Here is a 20,391-nt window from a genome sequence, read left to right as displayed (position 1 = left end):
AAAGTGCCAGAAACTCTTAAGCCAGGCAGCAACTAACATTTCCAGTCTGAAACAAAAGTTCTGACATGTCCCACACCTGGGGAATTAACCCTTTCTCCTTCTGCCTGACCTTCTACTCAAATGGCAAAATAGTACAACCACAGCTAACAAGGGAAGTCAAAGGTAACGTAAAACCAAAAGAGAGGGCATACAAAGCAAAAATTAGCAGGAAGATAGAGGATTGGAAAGCTTTTGAAAACCTAGAGAGCAACTAAAAGAATTGTTAGGAGGGAAGAGACGCAAGCTAGCAAACAATACCAAAGTGGATAGTAAAAACTTTTTCAAATATGTAAAAAAGAGATGGGACTGGATATAGGACCTCCAGAAAATGAGGCTGGAGAAATAATAACGGGGGACAAGGAGATGGCAGATGAACTAAATGAGTATTTTGCACCAGTCTTCACTGTGGAAGACACTGGCAGTGTTGACGGGTGTAAGGGAAGAGAAGAGAGTGCAGTTACTATTACGCGGGAGGCGCTCAAAAAGCTGGAAGACTCAAGTACACAAGTCAACCAGACCAGATGAACTACAGCTCAGGGTTCTGAAAGAGGTAGCGGTAGGAGATTGTGGAGGTATTAGTAATCACCTTTCAAAAACCATTGGACTCTGGCATAGTGCCAGAAGGCTGGCAAATTACAAATGTCACTCCACTTTAAGAAAGGAGAAAGGCAGCAGAAAGGAAATCATTGTCCAGTTAGCCTCACCTCAGTGGTTGGGAAGATGTTAGAGTCAATTGTTAAGGATGAAAGCAGTACGCGTAAAGGAGTTGGGTGCTTACTGTTCTGGTTAACAACGGATGGCACAATCAGGGTCATATTACAATTGAGGAACGTGTTTGTAGACCGGAAATTGAATTTTTTGCTGTTGGACTTCGGCCACACTCCACCGAGATACAACACTGGGCGGCACAGGAGGTCGTTCCTGCCTGTGGCCATCGAACTTTGCAGCTCCTCCCGTGGAGGGTCAGACACCGAGCCAATAGGCTGGTCCTGGACTATTTTCCATCTGGCATAGTTTGCATTTTGTTCTTTTGATTGTTTGTGGTTTTTGTATTGCTATATTTACACTCTATTCTTGGTCGGTGCAGCTGTAACGAAACTGAATTTCCCTCGGGATTAATAAAGTATATCTATCTATCTATGAGGTTATGAGTACTTGTTGACACAGGACAAGATATGACAAAGTCAGCATGGTTTCTTCAAGGGAAAATCTTACCTGACAAATTTGTTGGAATTCTTCAAGGAGATTACAAATAGGATAGGTAAACAGTAGACTTTGTATATTTAGACTTTCAGAAGGCCTTTAACAAGGCGCCACACATGAGGCTGTTTAAGAGCCCATGGTATTACAGGAAAGTTACTGCCATTGTTAGAGCATTGGCTGATTGGTAGGAGGAAGTGAGTAGGATCTTTTTTTTTTAATTTGGCTGCCAGTGACTAGGTGTTCCGTTGGGACTGCTTTTTTATGCTACATGTCATTGATTTAGATGATGGAATAGATGGCTTTGTTGCCAAGTTTGCAGATGATATGAAGATTGGTGGAGGGACAGGTAGTGTTGTAGAAACAGGCAGGATGCAGGAGGACTTGGACAAATTAGGAGAATAGGCAAGAGAGTGGCAAATGAAATACAATGTTGGAAAATGCATGGTCATGCACTTTGATAGTAGAAATAAATGTGCGGACTATTTTCTAAATGGGGAGAAAATCTGAAAAGCTGAGATGCAGAGGGATTTGGGAGTCCTTGTGAAGAACATCCTAAAGGTCAACTTGCAGGTTGAGTCAGTGGTGTGGAAGGCAAATGCAATGTTAGTATTCATTTCAAAGGGTCTAGAATACAAACAAGAGCAAGGATGCGATGCTGAGGCTTTATAAGGCACTGGTGAGATCTCACCCAGAGTATTATCTGTGAACAGTTCTGGGCTCCTCATCTAAAAGATGTGCTGGCATTGGAGAGGGTTCAGGGGAGCTCACAAAAAGGATTCTGGAAATGAAAGGGTCATCACACGAGGGATCTTTCTAGGTCTGGGTCTGTACTTGCTGGAATTTGGAAGGATGGGAGAGGATCTCATCCAAACTTTTTGAATGTTGAAAGGCCTAGACATTAGATGTGGAAAGGATGTTTCCCTTGGTGGGAGAGTCTAGGACAAGAGCACACAGCCTCAGGATAGAGGGGTGTCCATTTAAAACAGATGTAGGGAAATTTGTTTAGCCAGAGGGTGGTGAACTTATGGAATTTATTACCACAGGCAGCAGAGGAGGCCAGGTTGTTGGGTGTATTTAAGGCAGAGCTTGATAGGTTCCTGATCGGACACAGCAAAGGTTATAGGGAGAAGGCCAGGGAGTGGGGCTGAGGGGAATAATGGATCAGCCATGATTGAATAGCAGACTCAATGGGCCAAATGGCCTAATTCTGCTCCTATGTCTTATGCTCCTACTGTCTTAGCGCATTTGTAGCATTTTCTAATTCCAGCATCTGCAATTTGATTTCTTCCAACACCATTTTGCCTTGTTCTGGAATACTCAAAATCATTCAAATATGGTAAGAATATACTCAGTTCTTACAAAATACTGCATGTATCTTTGAACCTTGTCACAATGTACCTATTAAAAAGTCCTTCCCCATAAAACCTTTGCATACGACTTGGCAGATTGAAATTGAGCTTCTTGTTCAAGGTCAAGAAAAAAAAATTATAAACAACAAAACATATTTGTGTAAAACCTTTCCCCAGAGAAGGAACAAGATAATACTCACCTGGTCCTTGAAAACATAACCAGCAATAGCAGCAGCAATCTCCACAAGAAAGATGAGGACCAGAAGAACCGCAAACTAGAACCGGGAAAAAATATAAAGCATTTCAACAGACCGTTATAGATCAGCCTCTCAACTTCCCAACTCAAGTTGGGAGAAGTACTATTAGTATCTCAAATGCCACAGCAGAAAATGGAGAACGTTTGCTACAAGTTGTTTGGTACGATTTTTAATAAGGAACCAGCAAGCTCCTTTGAGACATTGCAGAAGCAGACCCTTGTATTTCAAACTATTTATGGAGATCACATGTAACCAGTGGTGAGTAAGCAGCCAGTGGGTGAATTATCCCAGATTAGACTCATGACAATGCTGAATGACACTCAGAGACTTGACAAGCTGAATTGCTGCCCTTCTACATCAAGGCAATATGAAAAGTGACAAAACCAAGACTCATTGCTGGTTGGACTAAATGACTACAAGACTCGGCTGTAAATCCAGCACAACATACAAAATGCTGAAGGAACTCAGCAGGTCAGGCAGCATCTATGGTGTGGAATAAACAGTGAATGTTTTGGGCTGAAACCCTCTCCATAACTAGTCACTTCAGCAATGATAGCCCATCACATTAACAATCCTGGCCTCCAACCTAGATATTTAAGGGGTGTGATACAAAGAGCTGGTGGAAAATGCTAAATGTTTAGTACCAGCACACCACAGAGCCAAGCACTTGGAGATTAGTGTACTGACAGAATACCTATTCCACTACAAACAAGGGGCAAAATGGCCCCAATAAGTTTAGACTACCATTTAATCAGATCACAGCCGATATGTCTGCAAGTTCAACTCTTCCTGTTCACTTCCTGCTTATCAAGAATTAATCTACCACTGCCTTAATTACACTCTCAAAAGTGCAGTTGAAACATATAGCTCCAGAGATCTACAGCCTTAAAAAAATAAATAAATAAATTACTCCATCCACCTTAAAGATGGGTCCTAGTTCTAGATCCTATCAAGAGGAAACACTCTCCCTACATCTACCCTGTTAAGACTCTTCAGAATTGTATGTTCTAGTAGTGCCCCTTCACCCCACCCTTCCCCCACCATTCCAGGCACCGCCTTGCAGACCTCTGAACTGCCTTCAACACATTGGTCTTATTCAAGAATGCCAATATTGCACATAATATTCCTGATGTGGTTACACCAATGTCCCGAAAATTAGCATAATCTCCCCATTTTTATATTTTTGTCAAATTACTGAATCTGGATTTGCCGATCATGCCCTCCAACACCCAATCCAAACCGCTGACAGCTAGAGCTCAAGAATGATGGATTAAATATCAGTGCCTGTACACCAGTAACACGTCATGATACAAGGGAAGGAACCTCCTTACAGTGAGCACCAAGCGTCTCAATGGAATACATGCCAAGCTATTACAGGCATCAGTAAACAGCATTGTACAGTAGACAATAAAACTGGGAATACCACAGTAACTAGTCACCCATTCATCCAATCACAAACAAGAGAAAATCTACAGATGCTGGAAATCCAAGCAACACACACAAAATGCTGCCTGGCGTGCTGAGATCCTCCAGCATTTTGTGTGTATGTTGCACCCAGTCATCCAGTTTGCCAAGACTGCACTGTGGCAGTGTAGACATGATAATATCAAGAGGCTGTTCCTCCCACCCAGACTCTGACATTTATCCTTCAAAAGTAAAGGCCTCCGAATGTTTTTATCGTTTCTATGCTTGATTAGGGTAGCCTGGAGGCAGGGAGAGGACTGAATGGAAAGTTGGTGACACACATCATTCAGAGTGCCGATGGACTTACTGGAATGGTCCTCTTTTACTTTGAGTTAGAGACAATAGTGATATATAAACAGCCCAGGCAGGCCCCTTACCGTGGTTATCATGCAGTAATTCTCATTCCAGGCACCACAGCAACCAAAGAAGGCCACAAAGTTGATGATCACGCCAACTATGATGATGACAATGGGAGCACCAGAGGCAGCAACACTGGTGATGTGCAGTGTGCCATTCAGCTTGGTCTGGACCACAATACCAACCACAATGAGTGCAATGCCCGAGATCTGGAATAAGGAAAAAAAAATATACATATATTCATATAATTTTGCAGGATTTAAGAAAAATGAGGCACTGAACCACAAAGGCAATGAGAAAAGCAACACATCAGAAATGCGCAGGAAAAAAAGTGGTTTATAGCAAACATTAACAAGTGGATTTAGAAGTGCTTGTAAAAGCCAGGATACAACTGGACTAAAGAGAATTAGTGTTTGTCATAACAATTTCCGCAATACATCACAGACAAGTCATTCACTGCAATGCTTCCGAAGCTAAATGCTCATCTGACTTTGGTCACCCAATGGCAAGTGCTTACAGAGGTAAGACAGCTGTAGCCCACAACTCCACAAAAAGTTACACAAACCTAAACTGGGCTTTGAGCAATAAGCAAACATTAATCTGTACTTAGGCAAAGAATCTCACCCACTGGGAAAGTATCCACGATTTTCTACAATTCACTCCTCCATTCCCTTGGAAGGCACTCCCTTAAGCCATAGCTCAATTTTTCCACTACTGGTCTTATTTGGGTTGTTCTTAACTCGATTAGGAAATTGCATTCTGTTCCTCCGAGGACCTTTGCTTGTGGTGAGCGAGAGCAAGACTTCAAAAGCGAGTGGGGCCAGTCAGGACATTAAGTACTTGTCGAGGGCCAATACATAGTTCGGTTTAAGCAGAGCAGCAATTGCATAAGGATCAAGGTTAGAGTAGAGTTTGAAGCTTTGGCAAAGAGAGGTGGAGGCCAAGATAGGTTTCTGGTAAATTTCTTTCTTTTTGCCCAAATGAAGTAGTGGGAAAGCCAAGCAAGACAGTAAAATGCTCTTGCAGTATGTGGGAGGACAGGGAGACCTCCAGTGTCCCTGATGACTACACCTTTAGAACGTGCATGCAGCTGCAGCTTTTTACAGTCCACGTTAGGGAAATTGGAGCTGGATGAACTCTGGATCATTTAGGAGGCTGAGGAGTTGATTGACAGGGATACGGGAAGGTAATGTGTGGGCACTTGGCCAAGTGGTTAAGGCATTCGATTAGCGATCTGAAGGTCGTGAGTTTGAGCCCCAGCCGAGGCAGCGTGTTGTGTCTTTGAGCAAGACACTTAATCACACATTGCTCTGTGACGACACTGGTGCCAAGCTGTATGGGTCCTAGTGCCCTACCCTTGGACAACATCAGTGTCGTGGAGAGGGGAGACTTGCAGCATGGGCAATTGCCTGTCTTCCATACAACCTTGCCCAGGCCTGCGCCCTGGAGAGTGAAGACTTTCCAGGCGCAGATCCATGGCTCCATGGTCTCGCAAGACAAGGAGATAATTACACCCAAGGTGCAGTACACAGGCAATGGAGTGGGAAAAGGTGATAAGCAGTCAGTACAGGGTACCACTATGGCCACCCCATCAATAAGTACATCGTCTTGAACACTGCTACTTTGTTCACCCCCGACCCCAACACCAAAACAGGAAAGCCACAACAGTTAGGTGTCTGGCACTGAGTCTGAGTCTGGCTCTGTGGCTCAGAAAGAAAGGATGGGGCAGGAGGAGGAAGGAGAAGAGGCAAGCAGTAGTGGTAAGAGGTTTAGGGGAACAGACAGGAGGTCCTGTGGAAGAGAATGAGATACAAGATTCCCAGATGGTATGTTGCCTCCCATGTGCCATGGTCAGGGACATCTCAGACGAAGTCCATAGCATTTGTAAGTGGAAGGATTGGTGAGCAGCCAGAGGGCATGGTCCATATCAGTACCAATGACAAAGGGAGGGAGGATGATGAGGTCTTGTAGAGAGAGTTCAGGGAGTTAGGTACTAAGCTGAAGGACAGGACTTCCCAGGAAGTGATCTCAGGATTGCTGTCCAACCCAGGCACTGGCGAGGCCAACAATAGAAAAATAATAGTTTCACTCATGGCTAAGGAGATGGCGCAGAAGGGTGGCCTTCAAATTTTTGGATCATTACAGAAAAGGATCTTGGCAATTGTAGGGATGACTTACAGCGGACTGAAAAGCTTGAGCATATAGACAATAAAGAAGAGGATGTGCTGCAGCTTTTGGAAAGCATCAAGTTGGATAAGTCACTGGGACCGGACAAGATGTACCCCAGGCCACTGTGGGAGGCGAGGGAGGAGACTGCTGAGCCTCTGGCGATGATCTTTGCATCACAATGGGGACAGGAGAGGTCCCGGAAGATTGGAGGGTTGCAGATGTTGTTCCATTATTCAAGAAAGGGAGTAGAGATAGCCCAGGAAATTATAGACCAGTGAGTCTTACTTCAGTGGTTGGTAAGTTGATGGAACAGATCCTGAGAGGCAGGATTTATGAACATTTGGAGAGGTATAATATGATTAGGAATAATCAGCATGGGTTTGTTAAAGACAGGTCGTGCCTTACAAGCCTGATTGAATTTTTTGAGAATGTGACTAAACACATTGATGAAGGTAGAGCAGTAGATGTAGTGTTTATGGATTTCAGCAAGGCATTTGATAAGGTACCCCATGCCAGGCTTATTGAGAAAGTAGGAAGGCATAGGATCCAAGCGGACATTGCTTTGTGGATCCAGAACTGGCTTGCCCACAGAAGGCAAACAGTGGTTGCAGACGGGTCATATTATGCATGGAGGTCAGTGACCAATGGTGTGCCTCAGAAATCTGTTCTGGGAGCACTTCTCTTCGTGATTTTTATAAATGACCTGGATGAGGAAGTGGAGGGATGGATTATTAAATTTGCTAATGACACAAAGGTTGGGGGTGTTGTGGATAATGTGGAGGGTTGTCAGAGGTTACAGCAGGACATCGATAGAATGCAAAACTGGGCTGAGAAGTGGCAAATGGCATTCAACCCAGATAAGTGAGGTGGTTCAGTTTGGTAGGTCAAATATGATGGCAGAATATAGTATTAATGGTAAGACTCTTGGCAGTGTGGAGGATCAGAGGGATCTTGGTGTCCGAGTCCATAGGACACTCAAAGCAGCTGTGCAGGTTGACTCTGTGGTTAAGGCGGCGTACGGTGTATTGGCCTTCATCAACCATGGGATTGAGTTTAAGAGCCAAGAGGTAATATTGCAGCTATATAGGACCCTGGTCAGACCCCACTTGGAGTACTGTGCTCAGTTCTGGTCGCCTCACTACAGGAAGGGATGTAGAAACCATAGAAAGGGTGCAGAGGAGATTTACAAGGATGTTGCCTGGATTTGGGAGCATGCCTTGATAATAGGTTGAGTGAACTCAACCTTTTCTCCCTGGAGTGACAGAGGATAAGAGGTGACCTGATAGAGGTGTACAAGATGAGAGGCAATGATCGTGTGGATAGTCAGAGGCTTTTTCCCCCAGCGCTGAAATGGCTAGCACAAGAGGGCACAGTTTTGAAGCATTTGGAAGTAAGTACAGAGGGGATGTCAGGGCAAGTTTTTTTTTAAAAAAAAAAGAGTGGTGAGTGTATGGAATGGGCTTCTGGCGTTAGTGGTTGAGGCAAATACAATAGGGTCTTTTAAGAGACTCCTAGACAGGTACATGGAACTTAGAAAAATAGAGGGCTATGGGTAATGGGTAGTAATTTCTGCAGCAAGGACATGCTCGGCACAGCTTTGTGGGCCGAAGGGCCTGTATTGTGCTGTAGGTTTTCTATGTTTCATTGGGCTCTCCTCCAGGGAAGGTGAGACTTGTACAGCCAGGATGGTCTGCACCTGAACTGGTGGGGAATCAATACGCTTTTGCTTCTGCTGCTTTGGAGTGTTAAAACAAGAGTTGCTGGGGGATGGGAACCAGAGATGCTGCAGCAGAGAGTGGGGTGGTGTAGAGAAATTACATTAAGCCTACATACGCAAGACAGAAACTGAAAAGTTGACCATGGCAAGAAGAACGTTCCAAGTTGCATTTATTTCAATTTCAGTGCAAGGAGTATTGTAGACAAGGTGTATGAGCCGAGAGTATGGATTAGCACATGAAATTATATTTTAGCAATAGAGACTTGCTTGGAGAGTAGGACTCACAGCTCAATATTTCAGGATTCTGTTGTTTTAGACATGATAGGAGAGGTATTAAAGGGGGAGGGGTAGCATTACCAGTCAAGGAAAATGACACAACAGTGCTCAGATAGAACAGACTGAAGAGTTTATCTACTGAGGCTGTATGGATTGAACAGAGGAATAAGAAGGGATGACAGCATTAATGGGATTATATTATAGACCACCCAATATTCAGCATGATATAGAGAAGCAAAACAGAAGATAACAGGCATTTCCACTTATTGACTAGGACTCCCATCCTATACAAAGACTGGATGGGAAAGTTTGTCCCATGTGTTCAGGAAAGTTTCCTTTACATATAGGGAGTGTGGTACTGGATCTCCTATTAGGTAAAGAGAAAAGGCTAGTGATACAAGTTTGCTGAGGAGAACTCTTGATCTAGTGATCATAATTTCATTAGTTTAAAGATAATTATGGAGAAGGATAGGTCTGGTCCTCTGAGATTTTAAATTGGAGAAAGGCCAATTTTGATGACACCAGAAAGGATCTGGCAAGTGTTGAACTGGACAGGCCGTTTTCTGGCAAAAGTGTACCTAGTAAGTGGGAGGCCTTCAAAAGTGAAATTAAGAGTACAATGTATGTTCCTGTCAGAATAAAAGGCAAGGCTAACAGGCTTAGGAAACCTTAGTTTGAAGCATATTGAAACGCTGGTTAAGGAGCTGCATAACAGGTATAGGCAAGCAAGGAACTAATGAGGCACTTGAATGCAAGCAAGAGAACACTAGAGGGAAATCAGGAGGGCTAAAAGACATGAGGTTGCTATGGCAAACAAGACATTAGGAGAATCACAAGGGCTTCTACAGATGTATTAAGAACAAAAGGATAGCAAAGGACAAAATGTATGGAGACGAAAGAGATGGAGAATTTGAATGGATTTTTTCCAATCTCTATATACTTGGGAGATGGACACAGGGTCTATAGAACTGAGGCAAAATAGCAGTGAGGTTAAGGACCATACACAGATTACAAAAAGGTATTTGCTGTCTTGAAGAAATTAAGGTTCCCTAGAGCCTAAGGTGTTCACTGTGACCTTTTGGGAAGCTAGTTCAGAAATTGCAAGGGACCAAGCAGAGATATTTAAAATGTCCTTAGCCATGAGTGAGGTGCTGAAGGACTGGAGAATAGCCAAAGTGCTTCTGTCATTTAAGAAAGGTTCCAAGAATAAACTGGGAAATTATAGGCTGATGACTCTGGCACCAGTAGTGGTTAAATCATTGGAAGGTATTCTAAATGACTGGACTAAAGAATCTGGACAGACAGAGTCTGATTAGGGATAATCAATAAGGCTTTGTGTGGGGCTTGTTGTGCCTAACCAATCTTAAGTTGTTTTTTTTTTAATCTTTTGTTTTTTTTTAAAAAAACAATTAAGTTACCAGGAAAGTTGATGAAGAAAAGGTAGTTAATGTTGTCTAAATGGACTTCAAAGCTTTTGACAAGGTCCCATATGGGAGGTTGGTCAGGGTGGTTCAGTCACTTAGCATTCAAGATGAGGTAGTAAATTGGATTTGCCATTGGGTTCATGGGAGAAGCCACAGAGTGATAGCAGACGGTTGCCTCCGATTAATGCGGTTCAGGAATCAGTACTGGGTCCATTGTTGTTTGTCATCTACATCAATGATCTGGATGCTTGTGGTAAAATGGATCAGCAAATTTGCTGATGACATCACGATTGGGTGTGTGGAAGACAGTGAGGAAGGCTATCAAAGCTGGCAGCAGGATCTGAAATGGGCTGAAAAAATGGTAGATGGATTTTAAATGCAGACAAATGCAAGGTGTTGCACTTTTGGAGGTCAAATCAGGGAAGGATTTGGTGAACTATAGTGCACCAAGCTGTGCAGTAGAACAGAAGGATTCAGAATACAGATCCACAATTCCTTGAAAATGGCATCACAAGATAGGGCTATAAGAGTGCTTTGGCACATTAGCCTTCATAAATCAAAATATTGAGTCCAGGAGTTCAGATGTCATGTTGAAATTGTACAAATTGGGAGCATTGTGTGCAGTTCTGGTTATCTACCTACAGAAAAGATGTCAATAGGATTGATAAGAGTACAGGGAAAATCTTAACAAGGACATTGCTGGGACTTGAGCACCTGTGTTACAGGGAAAGGTTGAATAGATTAGGACTTTATTCCTTAGAGGACAGACGAATGAGGGAATATATGATAGACATATACAAAATTATGAGGGGTATAGAGTTGCAAGAAAAAAAATTTGTGAAGGAGAATCCAAGTGGGAGCATCTCAACTCAGAGGGTGGTGTGATTATGGAACTAGCTGCAAGAAATAGTGAATGCAGGTTTGATTTCAACATTTAGGTGATGTTCAGTACATTAACAGGAGAGGTATGAGGGCTATGGTCCAGATGCAGGTTGATGGGACTCTACAGAGTAACAGCTTGGCACAGTCTAGATGGGCTGAGGGGGCTGCTTCTAATTGTAGTGCTCTATGATTGACTTTGGATGTTCAGCCATTGATTCTGAAGATATTTCAATTTCTGGAATTCAGGCTGCAAATGGTATGGAAAGGCATACCATTTGAGAGGCAGATTATCCATGTCCCTGTCAACTGGCAGAAACCCAAGTCCAACTTTCACACATTAATTTAAGCTTTTGACAGGAACAATGAATAATGGCTCAACAATTGAATTGTACAGCACATTGTTACACAAATAGGAAGAGCACTTCCACTGCTCTTTATCCAGAAGACAAATTTTGACACTTCCAAGGCAGTTTGCTTCACCCTGGATATGAATCTGGTCGTCATCTTCACACCCTGATGAAATTCCTGCTTCTTGGGAAAGGAGGATTAATTTATTGACATCAACCCCCTTGATGGAGGTATTCTGGTTAAGTCATCTTAGGAGCCAGCACAGCTGGGTTCTCCTCGAAGGTCTAAGCATCTGCGGATTAGAGAAATATTGGGAACACTCAGCAGTGTCAAGCAACATTTGGAGAGAAACAGTTAATGTTTCCGATTAAACTGGGAAAACAAGGTAGTTTCAATTTGCAGGAAAAAATTGAAAAGCACAAAAGGCAAAGACTAATGGCCACACTGTTGCCATGAGCATAAATTGTAGACAAGGTAAATGAGATTCTGCAGATGCTGGAAATCCAGAGGAACACACAAAACATCGACTGTTCATTCATTTCCACAGATGCTGCCTGACCTCCAGCATTGTGTGTTGCTCTGTTCACAAGGTAAATCAGCTTGATGGGTTAGTGAGGACAATTGGGCAAGGAGAACATGGCTTTGATTATAAAAGCTATATGAAATACAGGTGGTTAGTGAGAACACGGGCAAGAGGAATATCAGTTGCAAAAAAATGGAGAGCTTTGGGATATGGCCAGAAGATCAAGATTCAGGTTTATTTGTCATATGGACATCAAAACAGTGAAATGCATTGTTTGTAATAACCACCTACACACCCAAAGATGTGCTGGGGCAGGGGGGGGGGGGGGGGGGGAGGTGCCAGCAACTGTCACCATACATTCCAGCACAAGCTGGGCAAGTGGAAATACTGAAGTTAACATTTCAGCTTGAAAGATATTTCCACAGATACTGCCTGACTCAGTGAGTATTTTGTTCCCCCTCCTCTCAGGTTTCCAGCTTGGGACAAATCTGCAAAAGCTGAAGCTTACAGTAGGGCCACCAGTGACTAAAATAACTGCTGCCATCCCACTGCACTCACCTTGCCCACCCATCATGGGGTGCTTGGCACACAAGGGAAAAGTTGCAGCAGTGGAGAGCGGGAGAAAGCCAAGATGCACCCTGTAGCCATGCAGCAGAAATCACAGCTGTCATTATTCCCACTCACCCAACCCACAGGCAAAACTGATGCTGAAGCAAGAAGCAGCAGGCCAAGAAACAACCCAGTTCATTCAGGTTTACCAGCTGAGCCACTTGAGCAAGCAGATATTACAGCACAGGTTAAGGAGTTTACATGTTACAACAAGTAAACTGGTAATACACCAGAGCAAAAATCTATTTCTTCGAACAGCCCCAACACAGTGTGATGAAAACAAAACTGCACATGGGTTCAACTCTAATTCCACTGAAAAAGGAGAGTCATTAATCATTGTACACAGTGAAAGGTACCAGGATTAGTGCAGGGTCCCATCGATGCTTTGCCTGAGGGGGCAAAAGGTAATTTCTAAAGTTTACTGATGATTCTAAACTGGGTGGGTTTGCAAACAGGGAGTCTAAGGGAGCGGCACATTGGCATTACACGGAGCACAACACCTTCCAGTCAGTGATCACAGATTAGGATTCAATTTCCATTGTAAGGATCACAGGGGTTTCCATCCACATTCCAAAGCATCAGTGAGCATGCCATGTTGCCACTGAAACGTGGCAACACCTGTAGGCTGCCCCCATCATAATCCCCAGACTGCATTGGCTGTTGATGCAAAACAACATTTCACTGTTTGATGTATGTGACAAAGCTAATCTTTAAGGAGATTCTGATGAGAGCCAGTGGAAAAGTTTAGCAGAAATATGAAGTCATCCATTTTGTGTACAAGACATTTAAACTTTAAAAGAGATTGGGTCAGAGTTATACAGGAAAGAAACAGGTCCTTTATCCCAACTTGTTAATGCTGACTAAAGTGCCTTCTGAGTTAGCCCCATTTCTGTATCTGGCCCAGATCAAAGCCTGCCCTAGCTGAGAATTATACCCACTTTTAATACTTTCTTCAGGCAGTTCATTCCATTCAGACTACAGGGGGGAGGGAGGAAAAGAGAAACTGCAGGCCCCCTTTAAATCTTTTCCTCCCTGTCCTTTATGCCCTTTAGTCTTCCCCTTTCCTCTCTATGGCCTATAGTTTTAGACTTCCATATCCTGACCACTCATACAACTATCTAAATTTTAAGCCTTTATGTCACACCTCAGCCTCCTTCATGCCAGAAAGCAGTCCCAGCCCATCCATTCTCTCCTTAATCCAAGCTAATCATCCTTTTCGGCATCCTCTCTGGCTAAATCACATCCTTCCTATAGAATGGGTGTGTTCAAAAAGAAGCAGGCACTCTTGTATACTAATCACTGAAAACTAGAAAATAATTGGGAAGGCAAATAGCACGCTGGCTTAAGAAGAATCAAGCACAAGAGTAATGATGTCATACTACAGCAGCATAGGTCTTGGGGAGATAGCACTTGCAGTACTCTCTACAACTCCGGTCTCCTTACCCAAAAGATCATCAATTTACATTGGTGAGGGTGCAGGGTTGCACTAAACTGGTTGTGGAATATGGCAAATCTGCCATTAGAGAGATTGAACAGAATTGGCCTGCATCCAAGTTTTAAATGAAGGGATGTTAGGAACAATGAAACCAACTAAACAGACAAGACACTGGCTCCACATTGTTAATTTCCAATAACCAGCCCTCCTCCCCCAGATCACACAGCCCATTTCTGAAGGACAGCCACTTGTGCAAGCACCAGGGGATGGGAGAAGAGCAGTTCAAAATTCAACACTGCAGCTCTGGGTCAGACAAAGTTTATTCAAATGCAGAGAAAGTTGTAAGTTGTCAGTAGAAACAGGAGCTCACTTCTCCCACACTTTATTGGCTGTTCTTCAGAATCGATGGGATATCAGGAGGACACATCTGGCATGGCAGTGAGCCTACAAACTTCTGCCTTGTGATCACGCAGAAGAACCTATTTATTCCTCTAAGGAAACTGCTCACCATCAAACAGCATAACTAATGACAATCAATAGGATTGAAAAGTGCTGTTAAACCACATCAATAGAAGAGCTGTTTAAAAAGCATGTCACCATCTAGTTTGGGATTTTTCCAGCACAGACACTCAGGATTAAAGCTTTTAGGAGTATTGTCTCAAAAATACACCAGCTCCTTCAGAAAAAGATCATGTGCAAGATCAAAAGACCGCTACTTTACAGGCAGTCTCGTGATATTGAGGATAACATGCTTACACTTGGGTTTGGAGGTAGCTGGCAGAGCCGATGCATGACTGCAGAGTTTGTGACAGGGCAAACAGGTTTGTTCTGCTCTTCACATTGGGCTTGTGCGCTCTTGAATAGACTATGTTCAATACCTACTTATCCTCAGGCAGCCAGAAACAGTGCTGGTACAATGAAGTAGTGGGGAATTTCAGCAACACGTGCCTTGGAGAAGTGCTTACCAAGACATGGAAAAGCGGCTATGCTTTATTGGGTAATGGCTTGAATTCTCAGAGTACAGAATTGAATAAAAGGAGCAGGCTGGTTGAGGAATTACAATCCATAAGACACAAGGAGCAACTCTCAAATCCACTCATTTGGCTTCTCCCTGTAACCTTTGACACCCTTAGTAACCAAGAACCCATCAACCTCCATCTTAAATATACCCAATGACTTGGCATTTTGACAGATTCACCACCCTCCAGCTAAAGAAATTCCTCATCTGTTCTGAAGGGACATCCTTTTATCCTGAGGCTGTGCTCTCTGGTCCTAGACACCCCGATTACAGGAATCATCCTCTCCACATCCACTCTGTCTAAGCTTTTCAATATTTAAAAGGTTTCAATGAGATTTCTTCCCCCTCCCCCCCATTCTGCTAAACTCCAGTGAGGACATGCCCATTGTGGCAGGTGCAGCAGCTGTGGCCTCCGTTACCGTGGTTGACCATGGCAGTGCATCCAGTCATTGGCCTCCAAGGTTGTGTAGGCCTGAATAGTCATCACATCCTCATGCTTTGCATGGTGTACACAGCATTAAGATCTCTTGTGGCAATGGGGATAGGTGACAGGCAGGGCTGTGATACTGCCAAGGTCTATTCTCTTGAATACCTCAGGAGACAAGAATGACGACAACTTGGGAGCTCAGCCTCTTCTGCACTACAACTCAATGATGCAAGCTGAGGTGATGGCACCATTTGTTGAAGAGATTCCTTTTTGACCTGTATATCAGATTCATCTACTGGGAGGGCGAGACAAGGGGCACAGTGCAATATGATGAGAAAAGCATGGTGCAATAGCACAGCCTTGACTGACACTAGTCTACACTGAGAATGGTCTGTTGTGCACCTGCAGGGTCAATATTACCACATCTAGATTCAAGATGAATACAAACACTTGCAGGCAGCCATATTTAAGGATGCTGTACTGTTCCCTCTTGATTGGGGGGGGGGGGTGGAAGGAAAAGGACTTTCAGAAGGCAAAAGAGGCCAGGTACTATTTCTCAGATGACTTTCACTGTAGTAGACAGCTTGGTGACTACTGCTATTACTTTAGGCAGAATGCTCCTTCCCTGAAGGCAGGCCGGATTGGCACTGGAGGTCACCCTCTTCTCAAATGGAGAGGATGAGGCTTTGGGGTGAGATGAAATTTCTTTCTGCCAACACTTCAAAACATTAGCAGGGAGTGACTGGTGGGTCTGGACTTACGCAGCTCGTGCTTATGTTGTGCTTCAGCACTGCGCCTTGCTTCGTAAGCTTGACAGCCCTTGTGAATGAGGCCGCGCCAGGTAGTGTTGTTTTGTGCCAGCGTTTTCCAGGTGGTTGTGTCTATGTCAAGCGACTTCAGGGAGGCCTTTAGTGTGTCTTTGTAACGTTTCTTCTGCCCTCCATGCGAGCGTCTTCCAGCAGAGAGTTCCCCCCCCCACCAAAAAAAAAAAAAAGGAGCTGCTTGGGTATGCGCTCGCCCGGCATGCGGATGACATGACCTGCCCACCAGGTCTGTGCTCTCATCAGCAGTGTGTGGACTGATGGCAGACTTGCTCCAGAAAGAACTTCAGTGTCTGGTATTTTGTCTTGCCATCTGATGCCTAATATTCTGCGAAGACAAGTCATGTGGAAATGGTTGAGCTGTCTTGCATGCCTTTGATACACAGTCCATGTTTCACAGGCATACAGGAGGGTAGTGAGTACCACGGTTCTGTGGACCTTCAGTTTTGTTGCTGGACTGATTCCTCAGCATTCCCATACGGTGGAGCGCAGTCTACCGAAAGCAGAACTTGCCTTTGCTATTCTGCAGTTAACTTCTGTATCAATAGTCACTGCTCGGGAGAGGGTGCTGCCGAGGTAAGTAAACTCCACTGCCTGTAGTTTCTGTCCTTTGACTGTGATTTTGGGTTCTGTGCACGGTGCACAAGGGGCAGGCTACTGCATGACTTTGGTCTTTTTGATGTTGATGGTGAGTCCAAAGTTGTCACAAGCTGTGGAGAATTTGTCCATATTAACTTGCAGCTCTGGCTCCAGGCCAGCATACAGGGCACAGTCATCGGCAAAGAGGAAGTCTCTCAGAACAGTCTCCTTCACTTTGATAACAAGTCTCTTCAGGTTGAAGAGCTTCCCATCCATTCTGTACTTGAGGCTGATTTCCAGCATCACTGTCCTGGAAGACATCATTCAGTATGGCAGAAAACACCATGCTAAACAGTGTGGGTGCGAGCACACAGCCCTGTTTGACACCATTGGTGACTGGGAATGCCTCAGGATTCTCCGCTGTCCAGCACTCTGGCCATCATGGAACTGGCGTACCATCTGAATGAATTTGGCGGGGCAGCCAAACTTTGACATGATCCTCCACAGGCCTTGTCGGCAGACAGTGTTGAAGGCTTTTGTGAGGTCAAAAGTTGTGTAGAGTTCGCGATTCTGCTCCTGACACTTCTCCTGAAGTTGATGCGCAGCAAAAGTCATGTCAATAGTCCCACGACCTTTGCGAAAGCCACACTGACTCTGGCAGCAGGTCCAGCTCCAGATGAGTGACCAGACGATTGAGCAGGACTCAAGAGTTTTTCCTGTGATGGAGAGCAACGAGATTCCTCGGTGGTTGTCACATACTTGTCGATTGTCCTTCCTCTTGTAGAGGTGTACAATGGATGCATCTTTAAGTCCCTGAGGAATGGATCCTTGCTTCCAACAAGACTGGAACAACTCGGTGAGCTTCTCTATAAGTACAGGACAACCGGCTTTGTAAATCTCTGCAGGTATGGCGTCTGCCCCTGGGGCTTTACCACTGGATAGCTGGCTGACAGCTTCCGTGACTTCTGCAGCTACCGGTGGGTCATCCATGGCGTTGTTGATCTCGACCTGGGGAATCCTGTCTATCGCCTTATCGTTAATAGATGGTCGGTTGAGGACAGCTTCAAAATGTTCAGCCCATCTCTGCAGGATCTGAGCCTTCTCTGTAATGAGAGTTGTACCATCTGTACTCGGGGGGGGGGGGGGGGAGAAAGAGAGACTCCCGAGAGACTGAGGTCCGTAGAGAGTGTTGAGGGCTTCATAGAATCGTTTCAAGTCCTTTCTGTCAGCATATCAATGTATTTCATCTGCCTTGGCACTCAGCCAGGCATCTTACATTTTATGCAGTTTACTCTGGGCTGTCCTGCAAGCATTGGTAAAGGCATTTTTCTTGGCAGCTGATGGGCACGATGAAGGCGGTGCATTTCAACACGTAGAGCCTGCATCTCCTCATCATTCTCATCGAACCAGTCATGCTGCTTGTGGGTAGAGAGCCCTCGCATCTTCAGTGCAAATGAATGGACAGAGTCCCTGAAGCGATCCCAGTCGTCCACAGCGCTGCCTGCAAGGTGTAGGTCAGCAAGCTTGGTTTCCAAGTCTTCAGCCAGTGCTGAAGCAATGCTGGGGTTCTTCAGCCTGGCCACATTCATTCTTTTCATAGCCTTACTTCCTTGTGGTCACCTCTTGGGTCTGATGCAGAGCTTCATTTTGGAGACAATGAGCCTGTGATCTGTCCAGCAGTCAGCGCCACACATGGCCTTAGTCACTCTGACGTCCTGCCTGTCTTTTCTCCTGACAATGACATAGTCAATAAGATGTCAATTCTTAGAGTGGGGGTGCATCCGAGAGGTCTTGTTATGGGTAGGCTGGTGGAAAGTTGTGTTGGTGATGAGGAGGTGTGTGCTGCACAGGTCTTCAGTAAGAGTAGGCCGTACTGTTACATTTGCCCACTCCATGACTCCCAACGACTCCCTGCCAGGCTGCAGAGTCGCACCCTACTCTTGCATTGAAGTCGCCGAGCAAGATCAGCTTGTCGGTGCTGCTCACTGTGTCTAGTTCTTCATAGAACCTGTCTTTTGTCACGTCCGGGTTGGTCATTGTGGGGGCATAGGCGCTGATCAGGGTGGCTTGACTTCTGTTCTGTAGCGGAAGCTGTAGTGTCATGAGCCGGTCGTTCACACCCTTGGGGAGACTGGCAAGTTTCCGAACAAGGTGACTCCTGACGGCGAATCTAACTCCAGCATCACGGCGCTCATCGCTGCCGCGACTGCTCCAGAAAAAAGTGTATCCGCCTCCAGTTTCAGTCAGCTGACCTTCACTGGCAAGACGAGTCTCACTCAGGGCTGCTGTGTCAATGTTGTATCTTGCAAGCTCTCTGGCAACTAAGACTGTTCTTCTCTCTGGTCTGTTTGCTGTAGGGTTGTCCAATAGCATGTGTACATTCCAAGTGCCAATGGTGAGTGGTGTAACCTTGCATTTCGTTGTGTTTGTTCGACTGCCAAGATGGGATCCCCGCCAGCCGCGGTAAACTGGCCAGGGTGTAATGAAGCAGGCAATGTTTAGGGCACCTTTTCTAGCCCCTTCTTCATACTACGGAGGTGAGCAGTGAATTCCTAAAGAGGGCTGCTCAGTCACCCAGGTAGACGCTGAGTTTCACTGCTGCTTCGGTCAGCGAAAAGCCACTATTAGATCTGAGCCGTGTGTGCAGGTCCGTGACTACAGCTCCCAGTGTGTCCACACCTGCTGCTTTGTCGCTCCCCCATCGCCACAGGACTTCAAACGTTGAGGGTGATGATGATGGTGTTGAGACTAGTGCGTGATTTGGATTTAAGTGAGGGAGAGTTGCGCAGCGTCAGCCTCACTCTCTCTTCCTAATTCCCATCTGGATCCAGTGGCAAGACAGAGTCTAGACGGCTGGAGATGGGACTAGGCGCAGTGGATGACCAGGACGTCTTCTGTGTCTTGTCCTGCTCTACACATTCCACGACGCTTGCAGAGACCGCCTTCTTGACCGTTGGACCTTCCATTGGTCTCGTCCGCTCAATCCGCCGGAGTCTGTCTTCACATGCTGGGATAGACAACTCCCTACCTCACCGAGGATTTGAGACCCGTCGGTTACCCTCACCTGGTTTAGCTGGCTTGTGGAAGCCATTGCTTGGGGTGTGGCCGCTGTCGCATGCAAACAGCTATGGGAAGCCACAGGTGAGAGCTGAGTGCCAGGTGGGGACCAAAGGTCGACTAACTGCCTGAAAAGGACCCAACCAGAGGTGCTATCCCTCTGTGACACCCCATACACCCATAGCTACCCATTAATGGAAAGGGAGGGAGGAAAGAAAACTTATTGATAATCCATCAAAATCTCCCAAAAGGAGATGACCATTTTCATTCACTAAAAACCGTTTTTCGGTTTCAAAACTTGTCATCTCCAAATTTGAAATACCTCCAAGAAACGTCCAGATTGTATGTAGTCACTTGAAATGCCTTTGCAAAATGGAGCATCTAATACAAGTAGTATGGTGAAGGATTTTCTCTCTGTATTGCAAATTGCTGTAACG

At 45.0% G+C, this 20,391-nt stretch overlaps 1 protein-coding gene across 5 annotated transcripts in view; it reads right to left on the bottom strand.

Annotated features, from left to right (window-relative positions):
• Positions 1-20,391, bottom strand: part of cd63 (CD63 molecule) — a 69,371-nt gene that overhangs the window by 8,418 nt on the left and 40,562 nt on the right. For all 5 annotated transcript variants that reach the window (XM_072249675.1, XM_072249679.1, XM_072249676.1 and 2 more), the window contains exons 3-4: positions 4,690-4,878; positions 2,792-2,866 (exon numbers count right to left, since the gene is read on the bottom strand). In XM_072249675.1, coding sequence (XP_072105776.1) covers positions 2,792-2,866; positions 4,690-4,878 — 264 coding nt within the window. The remainder of the gene's footprint in view (positions 1-2,791; positions 2,867-4,689; positions 4,879-20,391) is intronic.

This window comes from Mobula birostris, chromosome X (assembly GCF_030028105.1).
Source record: "Mobula birostris isolate sMobBir1 chromosome X, sMobBir1.hap1, whole genome shotgun sequence".
Taxonomy (NCBI): domain Eukaryota; kingdom Metazoa; phylum Chordata; class Chondrichthyes; order Myliobatiformes; family Myliobatidae; genus Mobula; species Mobula birostris.
This window is presented reverse-complemented; position numbering and strand designations above follow the sequence as displayed.